Here is a 16,941-nt window from a genome sequence, read left to right on the forward strand (position 1 = left end):
CAACGCTGACTCCACTTTAGGAGACATCTTGCCGGAGTATTCAGGGTTGTGCACGGGATAGGAGTCTCCTAGAAAATGGCCGCCGCCGGAGATCTCCGAGGAGAGCGTTGGAGACACTTTTTATATTATTGGTTGCGGAAGTGTCAGGGAATCATAAATAATCCTATTACCGGAAGCGCTCTGCGGGGTTCGCAATCTGCGCACTTGTCTCGGAATTTGTCAGGTAAATACCCGAAGAATCCGGGGACTGTCTCTGTGTCCATTGGCTGTTAGGGAGTGCGGGGCCCCTTGTATCCCAGCTTAGGTGTGTAGCATGCCCCGGGGCCCCGCATCCCTCTGCCTGGACGGGGAAATAGCCTGGGCTACTTTATCTTTCCCTGTCTTATTGGGTAAGAGTTTCTGGGGCCTTTTTATCTTTCCCAGCCTCTGTGGGTAAGAGGTTCCATATAGTGCCCTCTTTCTCTGTCTCAGTGGGTAAGAGTTGCTGGGCCCCTGTATCTTTCTCTGTCTCAGTGGGTAAGAGTTGCTGGGGCACTGCATCTCTCTCTGTCTCAGTGGGTAAGAGTTGCTGGGGCACTGCATCTTTCTCTGTCTCAGTGGGTAAGGGTTGCTGGGGCACTGCATCTTTGTCTGTCTCAGTGGGTAAGAGTTGCTGGGGCACTGCATCTTTCTCTGTCTCAGTGGGTAAGAGTTGCTGGGGCACTGCATCTTTCTCTGTCTCAGTGGGTAAGAGTTGCTGGGGCACTGCATCTTTCTCTGTCTCAGTGGGTAAGGGTTGCTGGGGCACTGCATCTTTCTCTGTCTCAGTGGGTAAGAAGTAATTGGGCCCCTGTATCTTTCTCTGTCTCAGTGGGTAAGAGTTGCTGGGGCACTGCATCTTTCTCTGTCTCAGTGGGTAAGAGTTGCTGGAGCACTGCATCTTTCTCTGTCTCAGTGGGTAAGAGTTGCTGGGGCACTGCATCTTTCTCTGTCTCAGTGGGTAAGAGTTGCTGGGGCACTGCATCTTTCTCTGTCTCAGTGGGTAAGGGTTGCTGGGGCACTGCATCTTTCTCTGTCTCAGTGGGTAAGAGTTGCTGGGGCACTGCATCTTTCTCTGTCTCAGTGGGTAAGAGTTGCTGGGGCACTGCATCTTTCTCTGTCTCAGTGGGTAAGGGTTGCTGGGGCACTGCATCTTTCTCTGTCTCAGTGGGTAAGAAGTAATTGGGCCCCTGTATCTTTCTCTGTCTCAGTGGGTAAGAGTTGCTGGGGCACTGCATCTCTCTCTGTCTCAGTGGGTAAGAGTTGCTGGGGCACTGCATCTTTCTCTGTCTCAGTGGGTAAGGGTTGCTGGGGCACTGCATCTTTGTCTGTCTCAGTGGGTAAGAGTTGCTGGGGCACTGCATCTTTCTCTGTCTCAGTGGGTAAGAAGTAATTGGGCCCCTGTATCTTTCTCTGTCTCAGTGGGTAAGAGTTGCTGGGGCACTGCATCTTTGTCTGTCTCAGTGGGTAAGAGTTGCTGGGGCACTGCATCTTTCTCTGTCTCAGTGGGTAAGAAGTAATTGGGCCCCTGTATCTTTCTCTGTCTCAGTGGGTAAGAGTTGCTGGGGCACTGCATCTTTCTCTGTCTCAGTGGGTAAGAGTTGCTGGGGCACTGCATCTCTCTCTGTCTCAGTGGGTAAGAAGTAATTGGGCCCCTGTATCTTTCTCTGTCTCAGTGGGTAAGAGTTGCTGGAGCACTGCATCTCTCTCTGTCTCAGTGGGTAAGAGTTGCTGGGGCACTGCATCTTTCTCTGTCTCAGTGGGTAAGAGTTGCTGGGGCACTGCATCTTTCTCTGTCTCAGTGGGTAAGAGTTGCTGGGGCACTGCATCTTTCTCTGTCTCAGTGGGTAAGAGTTGCTGGGGCACTGCATCTTTCTCTGTCTCAGTGGGTAAGGGTTGCTGGGGCACTGCATCTTTCTCTGTCTCAGTGGGTAAGAAGTAATTGGGCCCCTGTATCTTTCTCTGTCTCAGTGGGTAAGAGTTGCTGGAGCACTGCATCTCTCTCTGTCTCAGTGGGTAAGAGTTGCTGGGGCACTGCATCTTTCTCTGTCTCAGTGGGTAAGAGTTGCTGGGGCACTGCATCTTTCTCTGTCTCAGTGGGTAAGAGTTGCTGGGGCACTGCATCTTTCTCTGTCTCAGTGGGTAAGAGTTGCTGGGGCACTGCATCTTTCTCTGTCTCAGTGGGTAAGGGTTGCTGGGGCACTGCATCTTTCTCTGTCTCAGTGGGTAAGAAGTAATTGGGCCCCTGTATCTTTCTCTGTCTCAGTGGGTAAGAGTTGCTGGGGCACTGCATCTTTCTCTGTCTCAGTGGGTAAGAGTTGCTGGAGCACTGCATCTTTCTCTGTCTCAGTGGGTAAGAGTTGCTGGGGCACTGCATCTTTCTCTGTCTCAGTGGGTAAGAGTTGCTGGGGCACTGCATCTTTCTCTGTCTCAGTGGGTAAGGGTTGCTGGGGCACTGCATCTTTCTCTGTCTCAGTGGGTAAGAGTTGCTGGGGCACTGCATCTTTCTCTGTCTCAGTGGGTAAGGGTTGCTGGGGCACTGCATCTTTCTCTGTCTCAGTGGGTAAGAAGTAATTGGGCCCCTGTATCTTTCTCTGTCTCAGTGGGTAAGAGTTGCTGGGGCACTGCATCTCTCTCTGTCTCAGTGGGTAAGAGTTGCTGGGGCACTGCATCTCTCTCTGTCTCAGTGGGTAAGGGTTGCTGGGGCACTGCATCTTTGTCTGTCTCAGTGGGTAAGAGTTGCTGGGGCACTGCATCTTTCTCTGTCTCAGTGGGTAAGAAGTAATTGGGCCCCTGTATCTTTCTCTGTCTCAGTGGGTAAGAGTTGCTGGGGCACTGCATCTTTCTCTGTCTCAGTGGGTAAGAGTTGCTGGGGCACTGCATCTCTCTCTGTCTCAGTGGGTAAGAAGTAATTGGGCCCCTGTATCTTTCTCTGTCTCAGTGGGTAAGAGTTGCTGGAGCACTGCATCTCTCTCTGTCTCAGTGGGTAAGAGTTGCTGGGGCACTGCATCTTTCTCTGTCTCAGTGGGTAAGAGTTGCTGGGGCACTGCATCTTTCTCTGTCTCAGTGGGTAAGAAGTAATTGGGCCCCTGTATATTTCTCTGTCTCAGTGGGTAAGAGTTGCTGGGGCACTGTATCTTTCTCTGTCTCAGTGGGTAAGAGTTGCTGGAGCACTGCATCTCTCTCTGTCTCAGTGGGTAAGAGTTGCTGGGGCACTGCATCTTTCTCTGTCTCAGTGGGTAAGAGTTGCTGGAGCACTGCATCTCTCTCTGTCTCAGTGGGTAAGAGTTGCTGGGGCACTGCATCTTTCTCTGTCTCAGTGGGTAAGAGTTGCTGGGGCACTGCATCTTTCTCTGTCTCAGTGGGTAAGAAGTAATTGGGCCCCTGTATCTTTCTCTGTCTCAGTGGGTAAGAGTTGCTGGAGCACTGCATCTCTCTCTGTCTCAGTGGGTAAGAGTTTCTGGGGCACTGCATCTTTCTCTGTCTCAGTGGGTAAGAAGTAATTGGGCCCCTGTATCTTTCTCTGTCTCAGTGGGTAAGAGTTGCTGGGGCACTGCATCTTTCTCTGTCTCAGTGGGTAAGGGTTGCTGGGGCACTGCATCTTTCTCTGTCTCAGTGGGTAAGAGTTGCTGGGGCACTGCATCTTTCTCTGTCTCAGTGGGTAAGAGTTGCTGGGGCACTGCATCTTTCTCTGTCTCAGTGGGTAAGGGTTGCTGGGGCACTGCATCTTCCTCTGTCTCAGTGGGTAAGAAGTAATTGGGCCCCTGTATCTTTCTCTGTCTCAGTGGGTAAGAGTTGCTGGGGCACTGCATCTTTCTCTGTCTCAGTGGGTAAGAGTTGGTGGGGCACTGCATCTCTCTCTGTCTCAGTGGGTAAGAAGTAATTGGGCCCCTGTATCTTTCTCTGTCTCAGTGGGTAAGAGTTGCTGGGGCACTGCATCTTTCTCTGTCTCAGTGGGTAAGAAGTAATTGGGCCCCTGTATCTTTCTCTGTCTCAGTGGGTAAGAGTTGCTGGGGCACTGTATCTTTCTCTGTCTCAGTGGGTAAGAGTTGCTGGAGCACTGCATCTCTCTCTGTCTCAGTGGGTAAGAGTTGCTGGAGCACTGCATCTTTCTCTGTCTCAGTGGGTAAGAGTTGCTGGGGCACTGCATCTTTCTCTGTCTCAGTGGGTAAGAGTTGCTGGGGCACTGCATCTTTCTCTGTCTCAGTGGGTAAGAGTTGCTGGGGCACTGCATCTTTCTCTGTCTCAGTGGGTAAGAAGTAATTGGGCCCCTGTATCTTTCTCTGTCTCAGTGGGTAAGAGTTGCTGGGGCACTGCATCTTTCTCTGTCTCAGTGGGTAAGAGTTGCTGGGGCACTGCATCTCTCTCTGTCTCAGTGGGTAAGGGTTGCTGGGGCACTGCATCTTTCTCTGTCTCAGTGGGTAACAGTTGCTGGGGCACTGCATCTTTCTCTGTCTCAGTGGGTAAGAGTTGCTGGGGCACTGCATCTTTCTCTGTCTCAGTGGGTAAGGGTTGCTGGGGCACTGCATCTTTCTCTGTCTCAGTGGGTAAGGGTTGCTGGGGCACTGCATCTTTCTCTGTCTCAGTGGGTAAGAGTTGCTGGGGCACTGCATCTTTCTCTGTCTCAGTGGGTAAGAGTTGCTGGGGCACTGCATCTTTCTCTGTCTCAGTGGGTAAGAGTTGCTGGGGCACTGCATCTTTCTCTGTCTCAGTGGGTAAGAGTTGCTGGGGCACTGCATCTTTCTCTGTCTCAGTGGGTAAGAAGTAATTGGGCCCCTGTATCTTTCTCTGTCTCAGTGGGTAAGAGTTGCTGGAGCACTGCATCTCTCTCTGTCTCAGTGGGTAAGAGTTTCTGGGGCACTGCATCTTTCTCTGTCTCAGTGGGTAAGAAGTAATTGGGCCCCTGTATCTTTCTCTGTCTCAGTGGGTAAGAGTTGCTGGGGCACTGCATCTTTCTCTGTCTCAGTGGGTAAGGGTTGCTGGGGCACTGCATCTTTCTCTGTCTCAGTGGGTAAGAGTTGCTGGGGCACTGCATCTTTCTCTGTCTCAGTGGGTAAGAGTTGCTGGGGCACTGCATCTTTCTCTGTCTCAGTGGGTAAGGGTTGCTGGGGCACTGCATCTTTCTCTGTCTCAGTGGGTAAGAAGTAATTGGGCCCCTGTATCTTTCTCTGTCTCAGTGGGTAAGAGTTGCTGGGGCACTGCATCTCTCTCTGTCTCAGTGGGTAATAGTTGCTGGGGCACTGCATCTTTCTCTGTCTCAGTGGGTAAGGGTTGCTGGGGCACTGCATCTTTCTCTGTCTCAGTGGGTAAGAGTTGCTGGGGCACTGCATCTTTCTCTGTCTCAGTGGGTAAGAAGTAATTGGGCCCCTGTATCTTTCTCTGTCTCAGTGGGTAAGAGTTGCTGGGGCACTGCATCTTTCTCTGTCTCAGTGGGTAAGAGTTGCTGGGGCACTGCATCTCTCTCTGTCTCAGTGGGTAAGAAGTAATTGGGCCCCTATATCTTTCTCTGTCTCAGTGGGTAAGAGTTGCTGGAGCACTGCATCTTTCTCTGTCTCAGTGGGTAAGAGTTGCTGGGGCACTGCATCTTTCTCTGTCTCAGTGGGTAAGAGTTGCTGGGGCACTGCATCTTTCTCTGTCTCAGTGGGTAAGAGTTGCTGGGGCACTGCATCTTTCTCTGTCTCAGTGGGTAAGAGTTGCTGGGGCACTGCATCTTTCTCTGTCTCAGTGGGTAAGAAGTAATTGGGCCCCTGTATCTTTCTCTGTCTCAGTGGGTAAGAGTTGCTGGGGCACTGCATCTTTCTCTGTCTCAGTGGGTAAGAGTTGCTGGGGCACTGCATCTTTCTCTGTCTCAGTGGGTAAGAGTTGCTGGGGCACTGCATCTCTCTCTGTCTCAGTGGGTAAGGGTTGCTGGGGCACTGCATCTTTCTCTGTCTCAGTGGGTAAGGGTTGCTGGGGCACTGCATCTTTCTCTGTCTCAGTGGGTAAGAGTTGCTGGGGCACTGCATCTCTCTCTGTCTCAGTGGGTAAGAGTTGCTGGGGCACTGCATCTTTCTCTGTCTCAGTGGGTAAGAGTTGCTGGGGCACTGCATCTTTCTCTGTCTCAGTGGGTAAGGGTTGCTGGGGCACTGCATCTTTCTCTGTCTCAGTGGGTAAGGGTTGCTGGGGCACTGCATCTTTCTCTGTCTCAGTGGGTAAGGGTTGCTGGGGCACTGCATCTTTGTCTCAGTGGGTAAGAGTTGCTGGGGCACTGCATCTTTCTCTGTCTCAGTGGGTAAGAGTTGCTGGAGCACTGCATCTTTCTCTGTCTCAGTGGGTAAGAGTTGCTGGAGCACTGCATCTTTCTCTGTCTCAGTGGGTAAGAGTTGCTGGGGCACTGCATCTCTCTCTGTCTCAGTGGGTAAGAGTTGCTGGGGCATTGCATCTTTCTCTGTCTCAGTGGGTAAGGGTTGCTGGGGCATTGCATCTTTCTCTGTCTCAGTGGGTAAGAAGTAATTGGCCCCCTATATCTTTCTCTGTCTCAGTGGGTAAGAGTTGCTGGGGCACTGCATCTTTCTCTGTCTCAGTGGGTAAGGGTTGCTGGGGCACTGCATCTTTCTCTGTCTCAGTGGGTAAGAGTTGCTGGGGCACTGCATCTTTCTCTGTCTCAGTGGGTAAGAGTTGCTGGGGCACTGCATCTTTCTCTGAGTTGCTGGGGCACTGCATCTTTCTCTGTCTCAGTGGGTAAGAGTTGCTGGGGCACTGCATCTTTCTCTGTCTCAGTGGGTAAGAGTTGCTGGGGCACTGCATCTTTCTCTGTCTCAGTGGGTAAGAGTTGCTGGGGCACTGCATCTTTCTCTGTCTCAGTGGGTAAGGGTTGCTGGGGCACTGCATCTTTCTCTGTCTCAGTGGGTAAGAAGTAATTGGCCCCCTATATCTTTCTCTGTCTCAGTGGGTAAGAGTTGCTGGGGCACTGCATCTTTTTCTGTCTCAGTGGGTAAGAGTTGCTGGAGCACTGCATCTTTCTCTGTCTCAGTGGGTAAGAAGTAATTGGCCCCCTATATCTTTCTCTGTCTCAGTGGGTAAGAGTTGCTGGGGCACTGCATCTCTCTCTGTCTCAGTGGGTAAGGGTTGCTGGGGCACTGCATCTCTCTCTGTCTCAGTGGGTAAGAAGTAATTGGCCCCCTATATCTTTCTCTGTCTCAGTGGGTAAGAGTTGCTGGGGCACTGCACTGCATCTTGTCTATCTCAGTGGGTAAGAGATTCTGGGGCCCCTGTGTCTTTCCCTGTCTCAGAAAACTTTGACTCATATGATGATAACTTCTGGGGCAACAATAGTTCGTGCTGCGTCAAGTGACCGTATTGTGAGTGTACACAAACGGCCCCTAAACACTAGACGATATATTGAACGATTTGGCTGATTCCGACGCATCAGAACGACAAATCGTTCAAATCGTTAAGTGTGTACCCTCACGCTGCGTCGTTCGTCACATCTTCAGATCTTTTATACAAGCAGGAAGATCTGTCAATCTCGTTAACGATTCCCCTCAGATCGTGCAGTGTGTACGCACTACCGGAAGATCAGGAAATATGGTTACATTGTATAGTTAACGATCTTATCACCAAACGATGCAAGATATGTTGTGTGTATGCACTAGATCAGCGCTTCTCAAACTCGATCCTCAGGACCCTACACAGGTCATGTTTTCCAGGTCACCCAGCAGATGCACAGTTGTAGTCATTACTCACTGACACATTTTAAAGGATCCACAGGTGGAGCTAATTATTTCACTTGTGGTTCTATGATGAGACCTGGATAACATGCACTGTTTGGGGTCCTGAGGACCGAGGTTGAGAACCTGTGGTCTAGTGTGTTCCTAGAATATCGACCAGTGGACCATATCTGACACACGCTCTGGTACCTAATAATAAATAAATCTTTGAAAGATATCTTTCAAGTCTTTGGTGGTACAGATCGTTCTGTGTGTACCCAGCATAATACATTTTCTTGATCTGCATTAAGTTATTCATCACTCCTCCTTTTTAAGAGTGATAAAAAATAAAGTATTAAATGGAAGTGCGTGATAATAAAAATGTTACATTTCATTTATTACATCAATTCTAGTTTTGTGACCAAAAAATAAATTCTCTAAACGGATGATCCTATTCAATATAGCGCCATACAGTACTTATCTGTAAAATGGAATCTGCCATTCACAATATGAAGGCATTATTTAGGACGAGGGCGAATGCCGCCTGGCGTATAAGTATAGCATTTGATATTAATTTTACCACTTAATTGAATGATGGTCATTCATTATCTTAAACTTTTCATGCATGTTTGTTCAATATCTTAAACCTCTTCCTGTATAATGCTGTAATATTATTACATGACTCAATGATACAATGTTTCTCTCTATACAGTGTTATATTATTCAATATCTGTAGCAATATCCCAATTGGATTTCTTTTGTCTGTAGAATCTGACTGTTCAGTAGAAATTATTTTTAAGTTGAATTTGTTAGCAGGAAGCTAATAGGTCTCTCTCTATTGCTCATATTGGATAGCATGGATGGTGTAGTGGTTAGTATTACTTAGGATGGAGTTTGTATGTTCTACCTGTGTTTGCCGGAGTTTCCTTCAGATGCTCTGTTTCCTACCACTAGCAACATATGAACCCCAGTGTATATATGTGTGTACAGGGACTGATGTGAATGGCCACATACTCTCTGTAAAGCGCGGCAGAATATCTGTGCGATATATAAATAACGGTTTATAAATAAGTCAACGGTTTCTGGTGAAAGAAACGTAGGCTGTCTGGTTTCACTAGGTCCTAATAGTAATAATGTGTGTCTTAATTATATGAATAACAGATTAAATTACATTTTTAAAAGATCCTCTTTGGGACTATGTGGAATAAATATATCCATTTAGGAAAAATAACTTTGCTAAAAAAAACCAAACAAACTAGAAATAAGATAATAACTTTTTACATGAACACTTTCATCTCATACATCCTGCTATTTCTTTATTTTGCATTTTCTGCAATATAATCTATGCTCACAATCTGGACAAGCGATGGAAAGGCTAAAGCATTGCAGTACAATGTGTTGGATTTTTAGGTACCAGAGTGCGCCAATAGCAAAAGTAGACACCTTTTCTGTTTTTGGAACCAATGTTTGTATAATTGGGTTATGAGGCGCTGAGCCGACCTCATTAAATAAGCAAGTAATAAAAAATATGTAATAAAAATAATCCTCGTGAGGAGGGATGTAGTTATATTCCCCATCAGATGATGATCAGGACTTGCCATCTTTGTAGGTTCATATATTCCACAATTTCTACCCAATTATGTCTAAATTCTGTAAGAACACGTTAACTATGATTTAAATATTGTGGAATTTCATAACTGCACCCGGTTGTGTAATTAGAAACGGACAACGCCGGTAATGGGGCGGGGGGCATGTTTTCCAGCCACTTGGCCTGATTTGTTCATTGTTCAAATGGGATGTTGTTAATATACCAACATGCGGGATGCCGACAGTCAGGTTTGGGCCCCCCGGGGGGAAGTTAGGGTTAGGCTGCAGGAGGGGGGAGGTTAGGGTTTGGCACCACCGGGGGGAGGTTAGTCACTAAGGGGGGAGGGTTAAGCTGGCCATACACCTACACGACCAGCATAAAATCTGATTCATCATACGATTTCCCTACGACTCCCCGGCGGTCCCGGCAGCAATGCTTGTTGTTTTTCTTAGCACAGGATCTGTCGTACGATCGATCGTGTGTCTCACAGGCTCATAAGGGAAACAGGGCCTGATTCAGAGCCGTTCGTAAGCGGCCGCTCGTTCGTTCCGAGCGATGTTTGCCCAACTGCGCATGTGTACAGATCGTAATACGCATGCGCGAACCAGTCAGTGCACCCGAAAATCGTTTGTTCGCAAAATAGCGAATGCCTGCTATTTTGACTGACAGGAGGAGGCGTATGTGGGTGGTAACAGGGGAAGGTGCTTAAAAACGGGGAGCGGAGATCAGAACGCAGGCGTGCTTAAAGGTCAAAACGGGCGTTTTATGGGTGTGCATAATTAATACAGCAGCGTCATTGACCACGTCACTGGGTTATTTTATAGTCAGAACTGCTCGCAAGATTGCGGTAGGAAAAACCAACCACAAGAATAGCGAGCAGTTCATACGCTGGTCGATGTACTCGATTAATCTAATAAATAGCGGACATGACGTAGGATGCGAGCGGCCAGGGGTAGTAGTTTCCAAAAAAACGACCGCAAGTTTTGTTCGCTCGTTCAGACATAGAGGCGTGAACAGACCGCAAACAGCGAACTGTTCATTTGAATAGCCACCCCTATTTTCAGAACGAACGACCGCAAATAGTGTCCGGCTCTGAATCAGGCCCACAGTCCTTGAAACTACTTGAATTGCTGCACAATGGGTCGCATGAACAAAATACACAGCACGATCTGCACACGATAGGATGGAACATATGGGCTGCACATCTGATCATAAGATCCGATTATAGGAGCTGCGGGAGCGCGCATCGGATCTTATCTTACTAAAATAATACACGATTTTCACAAGATCCATCATATGACTTGTCGACAATCGGGCAATCGGCCCGAAATCGTGCAGGTGTATGGCCAGCATTAGGTTTAGGCACTTACGGGGAGGGTTAGGGTGCGGGGTAGGAGGGGTTAGTTTCAGGGTGCAGGAAAGGAGGGTTAGGGGATAAATAGGACAGGGGAACACTACCGTCCCCCGTCGTGATTGTAAGCATCGGGATGCTGCTGTCAGTATATTGACAGCCAGCATCCCAAGTGTCCCCAACCTAAATGCTTTAATGAAAAGGCAAAATGTCTATACCTTAGCATGCTTCCAGGTCTAGATGGGTAACTCTGGCTCATGGTGCTCCTGTATATTAAAGTGATTATTCCAGAATGTCAGTCATTTACATGTGTATAAAAAATGATTGACCTCTAAGTAAATAAGACCCCCCCCCAACACTAGCCCATACTTGTATACTGTTATTATTAAATGGGATTTCATTTGTTTATCTCCAGGAAATGGAAGTGGATTACAACCCTGTGGACTTGCCAATTAACATTGTCTATGCGCAGGATACAGAGTTTAGAGATGTGGAGGGGACGGAGGTGAAAGACATGAGGCTGGAGGCGGAAGCGGTGGTGAATGACGTCTTGTTTGCAGTGGCCAATATGTTTGTGTCTAAGAACTTACCGTGTGCTCTGGACATGGCCTATATCAATGTGGAGATAAAGGAAGGGACCAGATACTGCCTGGAGCTCACAGACGCCGGCCTAAGGGTAACTCACTCACTATGGGCCCTAAATGTGTGTCAGCTTCTTCACTAGGTTATACACTGTGATAGAACATTAACCTATTAGCCTCCACGGCTCCACATGCTGTATGACCAAAGCATTGCTTTATTATGGTGGCTTATCCCCATGTTACTTCCCTGCTCATAGGCTGAAAGTTAGAAAAGGGAACTAAATAGAACAAATACTGACTTTTGTAAACACGGCAGGAGGGAATGCACCAGCAAACCGATTAACGTTATCTGAAGATGTATTTTCTAATATAAGAGGTATATAGGGGTATTCAATATGGGTGCGATAACATCGTTTTTTGCGTTAATATCGCACTTTTTAAAGTTTTTGCATTAATATCACTTGTTTTAGTTTTACACCGTATTCAATTTCAAAGACTTATCGCAGTTTTGAAAAGTCTTTGATAAAAAAACGGTGATGACTTTTCACCATTGAATGAATAGGTGTCGAAAAAAAGTGCAGAATTGGGGTTTAGGGGTGCAGGCTTAAAAAAAAATAGCCTGCACCCCTGAGATTGACATTTAAAAAAGAACTGTGTCAGAAAAAGTTTAAAAAAAAAATAGGGACACCCCAAACAATTAATTTAAAAATTGGGGTGCAAAAAAAAAAAATGGGGAAAAATTGTTAAACAATAGGGAAATAGGTTCAGGGCTATTCTGCAAGTATGCGGCAGGTGTTTTCTAGAATAGAATTATAGCGGCAGGTGCACAAATGCAGAATTTTTAAAAACTTACTTTAGGGACATAAAAATATGCTAGTACCCATTTTCATGTACCCCAAATTTGATGGGACCACTTAAAAAAACGAAAAAAATAGCCTAAGTGCTCTTCTGCATCACTTCTTCAATGTCGGGAAAAAAACACCTGCTGCGGCTATTTAAATCCCCGACTTTCAATTAAAGGCTAAAACGGGGGTACCCATAGTGTTCCCCCATGTTTTTACAACTTTAGGGGGTCTTACAATTATTTTAAGGAAAAATTCGTAACTTTACGCAAATCCAACTTCGGGGTTTCCCGTTTTCGTTAATTTGATATTGAATACGGGGATAAGTGGGAGCGCGCACCATACCTTTACGCGGAAGAAAACTCCAATATGAAACGTTAACTTCGCCAGGGAAGTTAACCTTTCATATTGAATACAGCTCTTAGAGTTCTGTCCTGCAGCCAGCTGGACTTTTATTCAGGGAATGTAAAACCTTTCACGCGGACATCACATCCTTGTATTATAAGTTGTTATATATGTTACTAGCAGATGTGCCCAGTTCTGCCTGGGGTCTCTCTCTCTCTCCCCCTCAGTCACCTAGCTATTGCACCTGGTAGTGCACAGGTCACGTAACTTATCAGTGCGCAGCCCCCTCTGCACTTGCTCTCCCCAGTGCGCAGCCCCCTCTGCACTTGCTCTCCCCAGTGCGCAGCCCCCTCTGCACTTGCTCTCCCCAGTGCGCAGCCCCCTCTGCACTTGCTCTCCCCAGTGGACTTTGTTTAGTGATCTGCTATGTTTTCCTAGCATCTTTAGGGTGATGGATTATTCTTAATAGGGGATGTCGTTTAAATCCCAGCTGTCGGGATGCCGGTGCTCAGAATGCCGGTGCCGGAATCCCGACACCAGTCAGAATCCCGACTGGGTTAAGAGGAGGGGTAGGCATTAGGAGGAGGTCTAGGGTTAGGCACTAGGGGAGGTTTAGACTGCGGGGAGGGAGGTTTAGGTATAGGGTAAGGATACTTATCGAACCGACAGGTATCGTTATCCTAACCCTGTCGGGATGCCAGCGTTGGGATTCTGACCGCTGGCATCTCGTACTCATCCCCTTAATAGTGTGTATAGAACCCCATTTATGGTATTGATAGTGTGTGTGTGTGTGGAACCCCATTTATAGTATGGATAGTGTGTGTGTGGAACCCCATTTATGGTATGGATAGTGTGTGTGTGTGTGTGGAACCCCATTTATGGTATGGATAGTGTGTGTGTGGAACCCCATTTATGGTATGGATAGTGTGTGTGTGGAACCCCATTTATGGTATGGATAGTGTGTGTGTGTGGAACCCCATTTATAGTATGGATAGTGTGTGTGTGGAACCCCATTTATAGTATGGATAGTGTGTGTAGAACACCATTTATGGTATGGATAGTGTGTGTAGAACCCCATTTATGGTATGGATAGTGTGTGTGTGGAACCCCATTTATGGTATGGATAGTGTGTGTGTGGAACCCCATTTATGGTATGGATAGTGTGTGTGTGTGGAACCCCATTTATGGTATGGATAGTGTGTGTGTGTGGAACCCCATTTATGGTATGGATAGTGTGTGTGTGTGGAACCCCATTTATGGTATGGATAGTGTGTGTGTGTGTGGAACCCCATTTATGGTGTGGATAGTGTGTGTGTGTGGAACCCCATTTATGGTATGGATAGTGTGTGTGTGTGTGGAACCCCATTTATGGTATGGATAGTGTGTGTGTGTGGAACCCCATTTATGGTATGGATAGTGTGTGTGGAACCCCATTTATGGTATGGATAGTGTGTGTGGAACCCCATTTATGGTATGGATAGTGTGTGTGGAACCCCATTTATGGTATGGATAGTGTGTGTGGAACCCCATTTATGGTATGGATAGTGTGTGTGTGTGTGTGTGGAACCCCATTTATGGTATGGATAGTGTGTGTGTGTGTGTGTGGAACCCCATTTATGGTATGGATAGTGTGTGTGTGTGTGGAACCCCATTTATGGTATGGATAGTGTGTGTGTGTGTGGAACCCCATTTATGGTATGGATAGTGTGTGTGTGTGTGGAACCCCATTTATGGTATGGATAGTGTGTGTGTGTGGAACCCCATTTATGGTATGGATAGTGTGTGTGTGTGGAACCCCATTTATGGTATGGATAGTGTGTGTGTGTGGAACCCCATTTATGGTATGGATAGTGTGTGTGTGTGGAACCCCATTTATGGTATGGATAGTGTGTGTGTGTGGAACCCCATTTATGGTATGGATAGTGTGTGTGTGTGGAACCCCATTTATGGTATGGATAGTGTGTGTGTGTGTGTGTGTGTGTGTGTGTGTGGAACCCCATTTATGGTATGGATAGTGTGTGTGTGTGTGGAACCCCATTTATGGTATGGATAGTGTGTGTGTGTGTGGAACCCCATTTATGGTATGGATAGTGTATGTGTGTAGAACCCCATTTATGGTATGGATAGTGTATGTGTGTAGAACCCCATTTATGGTATGGATAGTGTGTGTGTGTAGAACCCCATTTATGGTATGGATAGTGTGTGTGTGTAGAACACCATTTATGGTATGGATAGTGTGTGTGTAGAACCCCATTTATGGTATGGATAGTGTGTGTGTGGAACCCCATTTATGGTATGGATAGTGTGTGTGTGTGTGTGGAACCCCATTTATGGTATGGATAGTGTGTGTGTGTGGAACCCCATTTATGGTATGGATAGTGTGTGTGTGGAACCCCATTTATGGTATGGATAGTGTGTGTGTGTGGAACCCCATTTATGGTGTGGATAGTGTGTGTGGAACCCCATTTATGGTATGGATAGTGTGTGTGTGTGGAACCCCATTTATGGTATGGATAGTGTGTGTGGAACCCCATTTATGGTATGGATAGTGTGTGTGGAACCCCATTTATGGTATGGATAGTGTGTGTGGAACCCCATTTATGGTATGGATAGTGTGTGTGGAACCCCATTTATGGTATGGATAGTGTGTGTGTGTGTGTGGAACCCCATTTATGGTATGGATAGTGTGTGTGTGTGTGGAACCCCATTTATGGTATGGATAGTGTGTGTGTGTGGAACCCCATTTATGGTATGGATAGTGTGTGTGTGTGTGGAACCCCATTTATGGTATGGATAGTGTGTGTGTGGAACCCCATTTATGGTATGGATAGTGTGTGTGTGTGTGTGTGGAACCCCATTTATGGTATGGATAGTGTGTGTGTGTGTGTAGAACCCCATTTATGGTATGGATAGTGTGTGTGTAGAACCCCATTTATGGTATGGATAGTGTGTGTGTAGAACCCCATTTATGGTATGGATAGTGTGTGTGTGGAACCCCATTTATGGTATGGATAGTGTGTGTGTGTGTGTGGAACCCCATTTATGGTATGGATAGTGTGTGTGTGGAACCCCATTTATGGTATGGATAGTGTGTGTGTGGAACCCCATTTATGGTATGGATAGTGTGTGTGTGGAACCCCATTTATGGTATGGATAGTGTGTGTGTGGAACCCCATTTATGGTATGGATAGTGTGTGTGTGTGTGTGTGTGGAACCCCATTTATGGTATGGATAGTGTGTGTGTGTGTGTAGAACCCCATTTATGGTATGGATAGTGTGTGTGTGTGTGTGTAGAACCCCATTTATGGTATGGATAGTGTGTGTGTAGAACCCCATTTATGGTATGGATAGTGTGTGTGTGTGTGTGTAGAACCCCATTTATGGTATGGATAGTGTGTGTGTGTGGAACCCCATTTATGGTATGGATAGTGTGTGTGTAGAACCCCATTTATGGTATGGATAGTGTGTGTGTGGAACCCCATTTATGGTATGGATAGTGTGTGTGGAACCCCATTTATGGTATGGATAGTGTGTGTGTGTGGAACCCCATTTATGGTATGGATAGTGTGTGTGTGGAACCCCATTTATGGTATGGATAGTGTGTGTGGAACCCCATTTATGGTATGAATAGTGTGTGTGGAACCCCATTTATGGTATGGATAGTGTGTGTGTGTGGAACCCCATTTATGGTATGGATAGTGTGTGTAGAACCCCATTTATGGTATGGATAGTGTGTGTGTGGAACCCCATTTATGGTATGGATAGTGTGTGTGTAGAACCCCATTTATGGTATGGATAGTGTGTGTAGAACCCTATTTATGGTATGGTCTGTCACCTAATCTTAGACTTCTATTTTACTTGTCCTAAAATGTGTTTTCATTCAGCAGATCTTATCTTGATTACAGGTGGTTGGTTCTGCATTTGACCACGTTGATGAAGGGTGCCACAGCCAGTACCACGAGACCATATACTCCTTGCTGGACTCTCTAAGCCCTGCGTATCGGGAGGCATTTGGCAATGCTCTACTGCGGAGGCTGGAAGCGCTGCAGAGAGATGGACAGTCCTGAGTGTAATCCTCTGAGAATGAGATTGTTGGTCCCACAATCTAGTTTTATCCTTTTTAATGCCCCAATCCCAGCCCCCGCTTGTGACGCACGCTCACCGTATCTTGCATTTGGAGCCTGATATAGGATTACCATATAGACTGCTACGCCATGAAATATAGTAACCAGGTAACTGCAACCTGGCGCCCTGCCTCAAGTCACTCTCTTACATAATTGGTGGTTAATGTCCAAATATTTGAATATTAACTTTGTGCCCCCAACTTTGTCTGTAACTGAGGGGTGTTTTTATTTTCTTTCCAAGACACTTATAATATGTGAGAGGGAAAATGAACTGTTCATATTAGTGACCCCTGTATAATGGGATATGATGATTTTTAGAGTATTTTATGGGTGTGTTTGGTTAAATGAAATGTACAGAATTGATGAGTATTAGGGGTAAATTTACTAAAGTGACAGTTTTTAGA

General features: G+C 46.7%; 1 protein-coding gene across 2 annotated transcripts; it reads left to right on the forward strand.

The window, feature by feature from the left end:
- The first annotated feature begins 136 nt into the window (after positions 1–136).
- Positions 137–16,941, forward strand: GSKIP (GSK3B interacting protein). Of its 2 annotated transcripts, none has more exons than XM_088464260.1 (3): positions 137–223; positions 11,061–11,321; positions 16,319–16,941. In XM_088464260.1, the coding sequence occupies exons 2-3, from the start codon at positions 11,064–11,066 to the stop codon at positions 16,478–16,480; spliced, it is 420 nt and encodes a 139-aa protein (XP_088320386.1). In that variant the 5' UTR covers positions 137–223; positions 11,061–11,063; the 3' UTR covers positions 16,481–16,941. The 2 variants fall into 2 exon arrangements, with proteins under 2 accessions (XP_088320386.1, XP_088320387.1); XM_088464261.1 differs by lacking the exon at positions 137–223 and adding an exon at positions 249–389.

This window comes from Taudactylus pleione, unplaced genomic scaffold (genome assembly GCF_031769625.1).
Source record: "Taudactylus pleione unplaced genomic scaffold, aTauple2 ptg001623l, whole genome shotgun sequence".
NCBI classification, from domain to species: Eukaryota; Metazoa; Chordata; class Amphibia; order Anura; family Myobatrachidae; genus Taudactylus; species Taudactylus pleione.

Bases quoted from the DNA above. Each gene is read 5' to 3' on its own strand.
- GSKIP (XM_088464260.1), top strand. From the start codon at position 11,064: ATGGAAGTGGATTACAACCCTGTGGACTTGCCAATTAACATTGTCTAT. The intron at 11,322-16,318 runs GTAACTCACTCA...TCTTGATTACAG, and splicing joins TCACAGACGCCGGCCTAAGG to GTGGTTGGTTCTGCATTTGA.